Raw genomic sequence first — 15,186 nt, 5'->3', positions numbered from 1 at the left:
CTGCCTCGCCTCACCCCATGCTTAGAATAAACTCCCTGAGCCCATACGCCAGGCCCCCTCCTGCCCATCTTCAAATCCTTGCTCAAAGCCCACCTCTTCAATGTCGCCTTTGGCACCTAACCACTACACCTCTATTCAGGAAATCTTGACTGCCCCAACTTGACATTTCGTCTTTTAGATTGTAAACTCCTTCGAGCAGGGACTGTCCTTCTTTGTTAAACGGTACAGCGCTGTGTAACCCTAGAAATGTTAAGTAGTAGTAGTAGTAGTATTACTAGGTAACTGTCTTACTTTAAGTTTTGATGCCTAAGTTCTATTACCCATCCATATGTATGGGCACCCCAATCAAGCAGAACTGCCTCTCTTTTTCATCAAGGCTTACTGGGCAATCTTCCCTGTTCTAGCAATGTCACCAGTCCTCAGTGTCATTTGGTTCTCTGATCTCAGTGTCCAAGGAATTGCCACTCCAACACTTCACCAGAGCCTCTTAGCTTGGTGCTGAAGAGTTATGCTAGCCCTAGCTCTCAGTAAAATATAGGCCAATGGCTCAGGCTAAGAGCTAGGCCTCTCTTAGAATCAAAATCATCTCTGATACAGAATATATTTCACTGCAGCTCAAGCTGAAATGAGTTCCCAGAGAGCTAGGCTTGTAAAAATCAGAGATCACCTTTGACACAGTTATCTTTCACTGTAGCAAGTGCTGAGCTGGCAAGGGAGGGAGCATTTGCTCTGGGACTGGCACCTGTGAGAAGTCATGAGAAAGATGTTTAGGCTAATGAAAGTTGATAAAGGGTTAGATGTACATAGGATGAGCAAATCCAAGGGAAGGGGGGAGCTGAAGAGAGCAAAATGACCTGTGAAGTCATCTCACGAGATGCGCTGTGAACAGATCTTGTTTATAGTTAGAGCTTGAGAACTTGTGAAGTCATCCTTATCAACTGATAAGGGCTAAGAGCCCTGATGAGAAAGACTGGGGTCCATTGGAACCAATGAAGCCAAAATGGTATATAAGGACCAGTCTGAGGGGTATTAAGACAGACAAGACCAGACAAGAGAAGAGAGAAGGCTGGAGACAGACGTGGCGGGAGATGCTGTTCTATCATATGACTGCCTGAACTGCTTGTACTATATTTGGGTGAGATATCAATGTTAATAAACTATACTTCTTTATCTACTAAATACTGGGTTCCTTTCTAATTACAAGGGTCTATACTGCCTTGACTGAGTAACACTGTCATGAGCAGATACCTGGTTGGGGTAATTAAGGATCTAGAGGGGATATGCCGTTACTTCCAGACTAGTAGAAGGGCCATACCTTCCGCTGCCCAGATATAGATGGCAGACCTAGCAAATAAACAGTGCCAGGTGATCCCAGTCCATTGTACAAAGTATCAACTTACCCCCTACCCACTTTCAGGCTTGGATAACCACCATGGGGCCGGGCAATAAAGACTTGAGGCAAAAAAGATCCCCTCCATATAAATCTATTTCCTATAATGTTTGTATATCCCCACAGGCAATGTTCATGCAATGTCTTAATAGTGGTGATAAAGAAGTCTTGGACAATATCTGACAAATCCATGCCACTGTGTCTGTACAATTCCACACACTCCACAAATGCACAAACATGCCTGATATGAGTGTTTCCAAGTCTGTGTGTGACATTACTAACTTGCAAAGGCTGAGATGATATCAAAGTTACCAATGATGAAGGATCATCTCGGACCATAACATGGGCACGCGCAGTATCCAAGAGGAAAGGTGAACCAGGTCATTCCTTGTGGATTGAATTTTGAAGTCATTGCCCCATAGAGTAAATACTGCAATTTCCCCACCCCTAGCTGTCTGTTCATCTGTCCAATTTAGATTGTAAGCTCTGTTGAGCAGGGACTGTCTTTTCATGTTAATTTGTACAGCGCTGCGTAAGTCTAGTAGCGCTATAGAAATGTTTAATAGTAGTAGTAGTAGCATTGTCTGGTTGTACAGATATACACATTAGTAATCTGAGTAGAGGGAGAAGGTCAACAACTTGCCCCTCCTGCCAGTTTATCTGATGGCAGCATAGATACCAAGACTTAACTGGTGACCTAAGTACGTGTGTGTGTGTGTCTGTCTGTGTGTGTCTGTGTTGGTCCTCTACCCAGAAAATGAAGGAAGCCTAATAAGGCAGATCATCTGTCGATATTATAAGAAGAATTAACAAAATGAAATGTTAAGTTCAGGTTAGAGGTATAGCTATAAGAAGGTGAACAACAGTTTGAAGAAGTGGGGGACAAGAGGGAGTCATCTGGGTGTGTATTTTATCCAGAAAAGGCAACAGAATGCTATCTACCTAGTCATTGTAGAGTGAACACAGTAAAGCCTGAGGCACTTGCACTTGATGCCATGCCAATACAAAATGAATGTGTCACAAAACTAGTAGGACACAAAACCTCAACAATTTGTGAGTACTTCAGGGATGTGGTGAGCAAACAATTGCTCAAGATTAGCAAAGACTTTATTCCCCTCTTTTGGAAATTTATACATGTTGTTTCTCATGTTGTGTATTGGGCAGGTTACAAGGCCAGATACCTCGGCTAGGACAATCATTGCACCTTTAATATACTAAACTGTTTTGGAATGTGATATGGAGATTGTTAGTCTGCCAGCTCATACGTGTATGCAGGAAGCTGAAAACCCCAAGCAGGGCACATTTTTTGCATTCTGGGCAACCAATTCATTAACCTTTAACACAACAACAAAATTCTCTAGAGAATGCAGCTCTAAATAACAGCAGTTCAACACTGTGGTGACAACCTGCAGTAAGGCCTACAAACATTGCAAGAAGTGATGATGCATAGTAGGTTTGCATGTTTCAGGATAAGCAGGGACTTCATGGGTCCATCCTACTAGTTTCCTGTTAATTGCAAAATGAACAATGGGGTTTGGCCACCCCTGTGCTTTGGCAAAGAAAGTTAAGCCCATGAAATGCATGTGTACAGCACCCTTGTAGATGCCGTATCATTTGGCTATAACAATGTAATCTACCATGAGGTGCAAAGAAAGAAGCCCAGTATCGTCTACTGACTCACTTCAGGAAACAACAATAATCTTGTAGGGAGAACTTCCATGTTGCTGGGGTGATTGATAAGTGCAGCAATTCCCAGGCTGCTGTGTTCAAAATGACCACAAATGAGTTGGGACCACACAATTCCAGCTATACTTGCTCCTGGTGTAAGTTTTCTAAATAGTGACCACATGCAATGAGAGAGAGAGAGAGAGCCAGCAATGTTGGTATGAGTGCAGGGTGCATGATTCAGATATGCAGACACAGTCAACAGCAAACAACACAGGTTGAAGACCCTTAAAAGCTCTGCCCTTAATAGCTTAAACCACATACAAGTTATTAAACATAGAGTCATATTCTGGTGTTATAAGACTCTTTGCCCAAATATGCAGCACCACTGTAGGAAAGAATTCCAGAAAGGCAATGTTGCAAGTAATACTGGACAGAATTGGTCTTAGCACACCACACACCTCTCCAGAATAGACCAAAGCCTTTCCTCTAGGCATATCAGAAAATAACTGTAGATCAGGATTGGACAGAGGAAGTAGCAAAAACATAGATATACCATTGAACTGAAGCAAGAACATCTATCAAATAACAGGATCCTCACATATATTCACCAACAGTCAAATATGATAAAAACATAAGACTTGCCATATTTAGGCCAACGGTCCATATAACCAATAGTCTGCTTCTAACAGTGGCCAAGTCAGGTCACACGTACCCAGAAGAATCCCCCCCCCCCCAAAAAAAAAAAAAAAAAAAATAGTAAGATTCCAAGCTACCTACCCTCAGGTATAAGCAGTCGTTTTAGCCAGTGTACCTTAACAACAGTTTATAGCTTTTTCCTCAGAAATTTATCCAAATCCTTTTTTCAAACCAGCTGTTTTTATCACATCCTCTGGCAATGAGTTCCAGAGCTTAACTACATGTTGGATGAAAAAATATTTTCTCCTGTTTGTTTTAGTATTACTATGTAACTTCATGGTGTGTTTCCTAGTCTTTGTATATTTTGAAAGAGTAAACAATCAGTTTGAATTTATCTGTTGCACTCCACTCAGTGACCTGTATCAAATCTACCTTCAGCCTTTTTTCTCCAAGCTGAAGAGCCCTAACCTCTTCAGCCTTTCCTTATATGAGTGTCATTCCTTCTTAATCATTTTGGTCGCCCTTCTCGGTAACTTTTCAAGTTCTGCTATGGGGTTCATTTTTAAAACAGAAGTACGTCCAATAAGGGGATTTTTTTTTTTTTTTGCTAAAACGTCCAAATCGCTATTTTCAAAACCATTTAAAGATGTTTTCTATGCAGTCTTGCAATAGTCTTTACTACAATCCTACTGAAAATTAGTGTTATTAAAATTTAACTGAAACCTTGTTAAAGTACATCATATATTCAATGATTTCAGTGATAAATGAGTATGTTTGCAACCATATGAAAAGGAGTATAGTTTGATCATTTAAAACATTTATGAAACAATAAAAATACAACTAAGATTGTATAAATGGTGTGCTTCCTTGTACTGCCCTTTGATATCAATAATAGAACAATGAAATGTAAATATATTGTGTAATGTTAAAATATAATGTTTTGTGATATTGAAGAGAGAATTTTAATACCTTTGTTTTCTTCCACAAAATTTACTAAAGGCGACAAGCAGAGTGTGCGAAGACAGCCAGAATCCAGATGGCTTTGCCAGCAGGAAAACCATCAGCTACTGCAGCCAATAACCTGTATGAAGAGCTAGGTGACAGCACCATGTAAGTAACAAACATGAATTGCTTATTAAATGTATCAGTGAGCCATGAATCAAAGCATTGTTAAAAGCTGTAGGATATCAGTTATCACCGCTTGATTTTTGTGGCTGGAATATAATTCTGTTAGTCTCCCTGAAAAGAATAGAGGAAAAATGACAAGAGAAGGTTGTATCCTATAAGTCGTCTAGTAAAGTGCATTGATGTTAACCAGTGGCATAGCAAGTGCGGGCGGTGGGGGCAGTCCGCCCCGGGTGCACGCTGCTGGAGGGTGCAAAGTGCAGCCGCGCGCCTGTCGGCACCGCTGGTTTCCTGCTCCCTGTGCCCCAGAACAGGTTACTTCCTGTTCCGGGGCACAGGGAGCAGGGAGCCAGTGGAGCCGACAGGCGCACAGCTGCTCTCTGCACCCTCCAGCAGCCAAGAATGCACCTGGGGGGGGCTTGATGCGCCGGGGAGGAGGCTGTCATTGTGCTGGGGGGGGGCTTGATGTGCCAGGGAGGGGGGTGTCATTGCGCCAGGGGGATGTCATGCTGCACCCTGAGGGGACGGACGCTGCTGCACCCAGGGGGGGGTGCGCGTAGCGGCGATCCACCCCGGGTGGCAGCCGACCTAGGATCGCCACTGATGTTAACACAAGTATTAGCACACATTAGGGAAATCATTTTAGAAGCCTTGTGTGACATAAGCATCTGATATGGTATATAGATTGCATAAACATATACCTACGGATAATATATATGGTGCCTGAAATTCTGCTCGGAAACCGAAGTGTATTCTGTAACAATGCTCAAAACGTAATTGCTTATCTAGCTAATCAGTGCTGTTAATTGGATGTATTCTATAACATGGTGCACCTAAATTCTAAGTCGCATAGTTGCAAAGGGGGCATGGCCATGGGCGAGGTGTGGGCATTTTTTAAATTTATGTGCATATTATAGTATAAACTCACTCTGTACCTAATTTAGACGTTGGGATTTACAAGTAAAACGTGGCCTAATTTCATCACCTGGCAAGTTGCTCAGTGTATTCTATATACTGAATGGAAATTTAAGCCTATTCTATAAAATGTAGGCGTACTTTACAGAATACACCTGGGCATAATTTTTTTCAGTGTGGATTTTTCAGGCACTATATGTAGATCATAGCAGGCCTGCCTTGGGGACTTGACCTTCTTCCTGTGATATGTTCCGCCCTCGCAGAAGCAGGAAGTTGTGTCAGAGGAGGCGGGACACATCATGGGGGAAGACCAAGTCCCGAGCAGCCCTGTTATAATTGCTAAAGTGGAGACCGCTGTCCATGGTGGTTTTGGTTGGCAGTGCTAGTATGTGAGTTGGAGCTAGGGTGAGGGGGAACAACGGGAATCTGGAGCAGGCTATCAGTAAGGTAGTGACAGATCCCGCATCTAATTCTATTCCTGTGCTGACTATGCTGCATGCATGCATGGTGTTCCACTGCCCCAGCGAGATTTGTCAGGTCTGCTTGCAGCTGGGGAGGCTCAGCCTCCTCAAGCCTCTTATACCAGGCGCCTACTTGTAGCAATGAAGTTGAAGGACACCCACTCAGCTTAGAGGGAACAGTGGTAGGGGGGTATAACCTGCATGAAGTGGAAGGTGCAATCCTAAACAAAGGCATGGAGGTGTTATGTTTTGAACAGAGTAGCAGATATGACTCTAGCCTCATTGCTGGGCTGACTAGATGGACTATGCTGGTCTTCTTTTTCCCATCTGTTACTGTGGATTCAACTGGTCATAAATGGCTCCTGAGCAGTTAAACCACTTGTTCAGAGCTAACTGGTCATTTTCAGTGGCACTTATCTGGTTAGTGCTGCTGAAAATGACCAGTGTCTACCCAAGGGCAGAGTCAGCACTTAGTCAATTAAGTGTTGGTATTCAGCACTTAACTGGCCAATGTCACCACATAAATGTCAGTCCTATTTTTATGCAGTTCACCATAGCTGGTAAGTGCTGAAAATCACACTTATCTCACTATGGTGCAGCTGGCTCCATAAACCAGTAAATTTAATGCTGAAGCCCATACATGGCCTGGCATTGATTTTCTGGGCATGATGCTGGTGGTGATCAGCAAATGCTGAGCGCTGCCAGTCTAATATTGACACCTGTGTTACTGTGACCTTTATTTAAAAGCTCTGTTCATGTTTTGGAAGTCTGAAAACCGACCTTTAGACATCCATATTGCATGGACATCCAAATCTCAATTTTATAAAGCTGGGTCTCGTACGTTTAAAACTGCAATATATTCTTATTGCAAGGGGGTGTGGTCTGGGCAGAGCGGGGGGGGGGGGGGGGATCCTTTGAATATTGGGCCCTGTCTTCCTAACATGAACAGACATTATCTGGAATTTGGCAATAGGGAAGGTTGTAGGCTGTAACAGATTGTGAGCCCATTAAGGAAAGTGCAAAGTACCTGTAATAGAAATTGTAAACTGAATAATCACCTCAGGAATCACTTGCAGTATATCAAGCACTGAAAATCAATATATACATACATACACACACATTGTGTAATAAAGTTAGGGCCCTGTTTACTAAGGTGTGCTAGGGTTTTTAGCGCTTGCTAACAATTAGTGCATGCTAAATATGTAAACGCCCATATGAATATTATGGGTATCTAAATGGTTATAGTACACTAAAAACACTAGTGCACCTCTAGCATAGCTTAGTAAACAGGGCCCTTAATTAAGAACATGTGGAAGGGCATAATCGAATGGGGAACCCAAGTTTTCCTGAGGACGTCCTCGCAGGACATCCCCGTGAAGGGGCAGGGAATTATCGAAACAAGATGGGTGTACATCTTTCATTTTGGTATTACAGTTGGGGACGCCCAAATCTCAACATTTAGGTCGACCTTAGAGATGGTCGTCCCCAATTTTCGGCGATAATGGAAACCGAGGACGCCCATCTCAGAAACGACCAAATGCAAGCCCTTTGGTCTTGGGAAGAGCCAGCATTTGTAGTGCACTGGTCCCCCTAACATGCCAGGACACCAACCGGGCACCCTAGGGGCCACTGTAGTGGACTTCAGAAAAAGCTCCCAGGTGCATAGCTCTCTTCCCTTGGGTGTATAACTCCCTTACCTTGGGTGCTATACCCCCCAACCCCCCCAAACCCACTCCCCACAACTGTACACCACTACCATAGCCCTAAGGGGTGACGGGGGGCACCTAGATGTGGGTAAAGTGGGTTTTGGAGGGCTCACATTTACCACCACAAGTGTAACAGGTAGGGGGGATGGGCCTGGGTCCACCTGCCTGAAGTGCACTGCAGTACCCCCTAAAACTGCTCCAGGGACCTGCATACTGCTGTCATAGAGCTGGGTATGATATTTGAGGCTGGCATAGAGGCTGGAAAAAAAATATATATATACATGCATACATTGTGGTATGAGATCTGCGTACATTTGTATCATGTTTCAGTTGGTGCAAATGACCACGTGTAAAGTTAGGAGCGATTCCCAGGCATTAGTACTATTCTATAAATTGTGCCTAATTTTAAGCGAGGCTTATAGATTAGCACTTTTTTCAGTACTAATTTTTTAACTCCACATTAATAGGCTACTACTAAAATGCATTGAATCATTTTTTGGCATTCTATTTGTTTGTGTACAATAACCGCACATTACTGATTCAAAAAATAAAACTTTTAGGAAAGGGTGTTTTATGGGCGGAGATTTCCTAGAATTTTCTAGAAAGCTCTGGGAAAAGTCAAACTGGTTGTAGTCAGGAAGTAAAGATGATCACCGGAGGGAATCGGGGATGACTTCCCCTTACTCCCCCAGAGGTCACTAACCCCCTCCCATCCAATATATATATATATATATATATATATATATATATATATATATATATATATATATATATATATATATATATATATATATATATATACTCTGGGGGAGTAAGGGGAAGTCATCCCTGATTCCCCCCGGTGTTCATCTTTACTTCCTGACTACAACCAGTTTGACTTTTTCCAGAGCTTTCTAGAAAATTCTAAGAAATCTCTGCCCATAAAACACCCTTTCCTAAAAGTTTTATTTTTTGAATCAGTAATGTGCGGTTATTGCACACAAACAGACAGAATGCCAAAAAATGATTTAATGCATTTTAGTAGTAGCCTATTAATGTGGAGTTAAAAAATTAGTACTGAAAAAAGTGCTAATCTATAAGCCTCGCTTAAAATTAGGCACAATTTATAGAATAGTACTAATGCCTGGGAATCGCTCCTAACTTTACACGTGGTCATTTGGTCATATGGACATGATACAAATGTACGCAGATCTCATACCACAATGTATGCATGTATATTCCAATTAAATCTAATTAGTGCCAATAATTGCTTGTTAAAACTAAGTATTAATGCTAATTAGCACATTAATATGCATGCACAATTTTTGGCAACTTTTATAGATTTAGGGGGAAAGGGCATAACACCCTTTGATACAAGGTGAATGCCCAATTTGCACATGCAATTTAATGGAATAACGTGCTGATTAGTGCCAATTATTGACACTAATTAGATTTAATTGGAATTTATATATGTAAATTTAGGCCTGAAATCTGTGCCTAAATTTTACATGTGATTGAAAAAGGGAGCACAGAAATGGGAGGGTCATGGGCAGAACAGAGAAGGTCCTAAAATTTACATGTATTGTTATAGAATGAGGGGGGATATGCCCCTAATTTAGGTGTGTACATTTCCACCATGTTTCAGTTGGTGCAAATGGCCATGCCTAAAGTTAGGCGCAATTTCCAGGCATAAGCGCTATTCTGTAAACCATGCCTAACTTTAAGCGCAGCTTATAGAATAGTGCTATTTTGACACCATATATAGAATTCATGCCTAAGTGCCTGCTAACGCGTGACTTTCCCTGTGCACTAAGCCCATTTCTAACATGCCCAGGAAATAGCACAATTTCCAGTATTCCTCTTCCAGGTATTGCACTAATGTTTGCATTATCAAGTATAACCTGTAAAATATTGACAGGGGAGCACTTGCTGCCTCCTAATTAGGAGGTGCTAAGAGCTCCCACATTATGGACACGCTAACTAATTAGCACATGGTAAACGGAATGCACTAACTAGATAGCATATCCACGCCCATTTTCCACCACTGACATGCGTCCTCTAGAAAATAAATACCACATGCTTAGCATGTGCAAAAAAGTTACTGCAAAATGCTTTAGCATGCTTTGCGATAAGTGTTTTAACTTGAGCTGAATGCCTTTTATTAAACATACCCCTAAGTCTCATAGATTAAAAATAATTTGACAAGCAATTTTGGTAGCTCTCTGAGTCATTTGTTTTATAGGACAATTTTCAAATTATTTTACTCTTGTAATAAGTGGTTACAAAAGCAAAATCAATAGCTAAAATTTGTCCTCCTTGTTTGTGTTTTTTTTTCTGTTCCACAGATGGGGAGGGGCAGTCTCAGAGGTAGGAAAAGAATGGGGCCACCAAGCAATGCACAGGGATTTTATTGTGAAATCCTATTCATTCTTTATGGGAATCATCTTTCCACCTCTGGCATTGACTGGTCTCTGATGGCCCCTTTTACCAAGCTGCGGCAAAAGGGGGCTGCACTGGCATCAGCATGTGTTTTTGACATGCGCCAAGGCCCCCTTTTACTGCAGTGGGTAAAAGGGTAGGTCTTTCTTTTTGGCAGGAAATGGCCACGCGGCAAGTAAAGCAATTGTCACATGGCCATTTCCGGAGGGAGCCCTTACTGTCACCTATTGAGGTGATGATAAGTGCTCCAGCACTAACCCGGTGGTAACTGGGCAGCACGCAGCACTACCAAATTATCACCAGGTACACACCGGCGCTATAAAAAAAAATACTTTTTTGTAGTGCCAGGCTGCTGCAGTAGCCTGGCGGTACTTCCTGGTGAGTGGTAAGCCTGCGTTGGGCTTACCGCCGCTGTGTAAAAGGGGCCCTGAGTTTTTAAAGGGAAACTTCAATTGATAATTTCCCTTTCAAAATGTGCTTACAGACCTACGGGTATACAATGTTTATAGGCCTATATAGTGGTTATTGTCCACAGTAAATTGCATTACATCCCACCTATAGAATTGAATATATTTAGATATTATGATATTCTGTCATACAATAAATATATGTAGGCATCTCTATATTTACAATAGGAAAAAAATTAAATTAAATTTTATTTTAATTCTCATTTTATCGTTTGACTTTTTCATGTTTTCACATTCTAAAAGTTTAAGTAATAAAGTCCTTTTTTTCATATTTCATCTTATTATTTCCATTTCACTGAAACTAAAATTGTGCTTTCTGCTTCTCTGTCTTATAACCTTCCTTTTTTTTTCCCTTCATGTGTGGATTCATAGGCATCAGTAAGTAGACCAAAACTTTACAGCCATCATAACTATAGCTAATTAATATAGTAACTACCTATATTATCTTCATTTAGCAGTCTAGATTTGAATGGGAAGAAGTCCAGGATGTAGGTCATGTGTCTGTCCATTTTTTCTCCGTGTTTTCGTATTGTCCTAAAGTGTCAAATTTCTAGTATAGAAGGGGGTTCAAGAAGATCTTTACATGGGATATATTCTTTTTATATCCATGTATGCTCTTGGATGTGTATGTGTATATCCAAGAAAATAGGCTCCATTAATTATATGGGGAGCTTCTTGGTTGAATAACCCCCCCCCCCCCCCCCCCCCCCCCCCCACACCATGTAGTTTCTGTCTGTTCAGTTTTGCTTATGATTTTCAAAAAGTCTCATCGTAAAAAGAATTTGTTTCCTGAGGAATGCATGTGTGAGCATATTTTCCTCTTTACTGAGCCATTTGGGGAATATAAAGTATGGATGTTAATGATTACTTTGCAGCTCTCCACTAATACTGTACCGTTTTAGAAAGTAACAGATACGTACTACACAAATGACTAAATAGGATTCTTAATGACCTTTCTGGTTAGAAATTGCTAATATTCTCAGTAATAGCAATTTTAGTCAAATTGTTACAGCTGAATCATTCCCCTGAAATAAATGTAGAGTACTTTATGTATCCCATGCCCATCCGAGGAATGGTAAAGTGTAAGCAAATGATAACAGTGCATAAAAAAAAATAAATAAAAACTTCACATCATTAACATTTGAATCTTTTGCAGAATACACAGTCAAGCTTCTTCCTCTGTCATGACTAGGTGATGAATTTGTTTGCATAATCTTTTCATGGGTGTTACATTTTGTATATCACAAACTTAATGCTGGGGGAAGTTATCAAGCTGTGTTAGAGTTTTAAGTAGTATTATTTGCCCCTTAACGTGACTTAAAGGGTCCTAATGCAGCCCAACTTAATTTTCCATAGTGATATTTAAGTCACCATGGGTTACCTAGTAATGAGATGCAAAACATGAAAATGTAATAAAAAAGTTAAAACAAACATTCCAACATCAGTAAAATGCATTCCAATTAACAATTTAAATGCCACCTAGTCCCCATTCCAGAAATCATATCATCCTCAATTAAAATCTTTAACCCACTGGATAAGCTTGGCTAAACAGGCATGCTTCATTGGTTTCCTAAATGACAAATAATTTTGTTCAACTCTTAATTCCAGAAGTATTGAATTCCACTTGTCTACGCCCATATAGGAAAATGTCCCCTTCCTTGTTGATTCCAATTTTATTTTAGCAGGATCTGAAACTTGAAATAGAGCCTGCTGAAAAAAAACCACAGGGGTCCTTTTACTAAGGCGCGCTGAAAAATGGCCTGCAGTAGTATACGCCATAGACACGCACAGGTCCATTTTTCAGAACGACTGTAAAAAAGGCCTTTTTTGGGGTGCCAAAAATGGATGTGTGGCAAAATAAAAATTGGTGTGTGTCCATTTTGGGCCTGAGACTTTACTGCCACACATTGACTTAGTGGTAAGGTCTTACACATTAACCAGGTGATAATCATTAGTCTGCGTGCACTGCTGATTACCGCCCAGTTAGCACCATGTGCCAGAAAAAATATATATTTTCCGACATGCGTATCGGACGCGTGTAAAAATTGGAATTATCGCCTGGGCCACATGGTAGCCGGGTGGTAGATCCAAATTGACGCATGTTGGATGCATATAGGCGCCTATGTGCCTTTGTAAAAGGGCCCCACAGTCCTCTACAATGTATGTACAAGGGATGCAGGAGTTCAGGCCTCGAGTTTTCAGAATATGCATAATGAATATGCATGAGATAGATTTGCAAACAGAAGAGAAAAGCATCCATACAGATCTATTCCATGCATATTCATTAGGGATATCCTAAAAATCTAACCTACATTCTTGGTATATGTCCAGTCAGACAGCAGATAATCCAGAATACCATCACATCATGCTTTGAGAAAAAAAAAAAAGATTCTGACATGCAGCCTATAAATCACAGACAAGAAGTGTAATTGGAATGGAGTGAAGTGATCCCGTCTCTTTTTCCCAATCAACAATTTAGCCACAAAATAGTGATATACTACTACTACTACAATTTAACATTTCTAAAGCGCTACTAGGGTTGTGCAGCGCTGTACAATTAACAAAGAAGGACAGTCCCTGCTCAAAGGAGCTTACAATCTAAAGGGCAAAAAGTGCAGTCAATCAAGATTGAGGCAGTCTAAATTTCCTGGATAGAGGTACAATCTGAAGCCTGGAGAAAATCCAATTCCTTCACTAGAGAATCAGAGATCAGGGCTAGTAGCACTCCCAATGGGATCCTGCAGTAACCAGTGCTCAGGATCTCTTTGACTCCTCCTTGGACCGTTATCACATTAGCAGCCTCTGAAGTCCACATGGTCATAGGCTGGGTATTGAGTTCTGTCTAGGGAATTTGGTGATACATATCCTCTGAGAATTGTGTGACCTCTACCCAGTAGCCAGAATAACTTTTGTGCAGGAATTCCCACTAAGTCACAAGGAATCCCAGGCATTCTGTGTACACATGAAAATATATGGGTATATTTTGAATATTTCTTGGAAACATATGGTATTTTCTGAATTGTGCCAATCATTTTGTTAGGAACATCTTTCTGATGTATGTGTGCGTGTGTGTCTGAATGACTATCAAAATATTTTGTTTCACTTTAGAGCTCTCATAGAAGGGAACGTATGTGTTAACTGTCAAGACAGAGATTTGTTAAAACTTAGAGCCTCTTTTACGAAGCCACACTAATGCTTCCTGGTGTGACAAATGAGAGGATGCCCATTCAATTCCTATGGACTTCCCTCTCATTTGCCATGCAGGAGTTGCTAGCATGGCTTTGTAAAAGAAACCCTTAAAGAGTAGTTATTATCATGTGATGGAACAAGTGCTAAACATTGACTAGATTCTCCTCGGTGTCCCTCATAGAAACTTTTGCATGTAAATGTGCCATGTCAGTGAGTTAATAGCTAAGGTTTTCTTACATGAGATTCTCTTGTCTTTCAAGTCTTTTTCTTCTCTACCATTTTCAACAAAGCGGGGGGGGGGGGGGGGGGGGGGGGGAGTCAATTTTAGAAGAAGGAAATCATCAAAGATTTATAAGCAAATTTGCTTCCCATTCCATTGAGGCTCATAAACAATCTATCAGTGGATTCTTGAACAATAATTTCCCGAAATCTGCAAGTAGTGCTACATTTTTATTTGATGAAAATCCTTTAGCTACTCAGAACCTAATTTATGTTGAAGGCTTAGCCCAAAGTCCTAAAAGTTATTCATCGGAATGAAGAAGAAAAACTATGCTGGGAAAATATTCAACTACAAGTGTGACATTGAAAGATTCGTTTTTGAGAAGTTCTTCAAGAAGTTTTCAACAAACATGGACTTTACCCTCTTATTTTACTCAAAAATATATTTCTAATATTTTGAGTAGGCCAATTATTATGGATCCAATTCAGTGGTCACAGAAAATTATAGAAAGAGAAAACCAAATTACTGCTGATCAAGAAAACAATAATAGAACTGGCATCAGACCATTGTCTGAGAAATCTATAGGCACCATGTTGACAGTGAAAGAGCAGGCAAAACAGGTTGAAAAGCAGACTTTGCAGGATATCAAACATGGGACATCCAATGATATGAAATAATTATGTTCACCAGATAGTAGCAAGTTTTATGAAGAGGGTGAAAATATTCTAGAGTTAACTCCAAAATGTTTGTTTGCTTCTTCATGTCATAGCTGTTCTTCTTTCTCATCTGCACGTTGGTCTGAGACTGCTGGACCTGAATTATCTACAGCCCTTCCAATTACCATCCCTTACTCTAACTTCTCTGAAGACTTTTCTCATCCTACTTGTAAACCAACACTGCAATCATTGAGAAAAAAGGCACCAGTTCACCAACGATATATAACTGCTGAAATGGACACTGAATTTGTTAAAAACATTCCAGACCCATCAGA

The 15,186-nt window shown here is 40.7% G+C and overlaps 1 protein-coding gene across 1 annotated transcript in view; it reads left to right on the top strand.

Moving 5' to 3' along the window:
• Positions 1 to 15,186, top strand: part of PCDH15 (protocadherin related 15) — a 1,022,916-nt gene that overhangs the window by 954,011 nt on the left and 53,719 nt on the right. The window contains 1 exon segment of the mRNA XM_030204966.1: positions 4,694 to 4,804. Coding sequence (XP_030060826.1) covers positions 4,694 to 4,804 — 111 coding nt within the window.

The sequence above is a fragment of the Microcaecilia unicolor genome, chromosome 5, assembly GCF_901765095.1.
Source record: "Microcaecilia unicolor chromosome 5, aMicUni1.1, whole genome shotgun sequence".
Taxonomy (NCBI): domain Eukaryota; kingdom Metazoa; phylum Chordata; class Amphibia; order Gymnophiona; family Siphonopidae; genus Microcaecilia; species Microcaecilia unicolor.
Note: the sequence above shows the minus strand (reverse complement) of the source record. Positions and strands in the feature narration are given on the sequence as shown.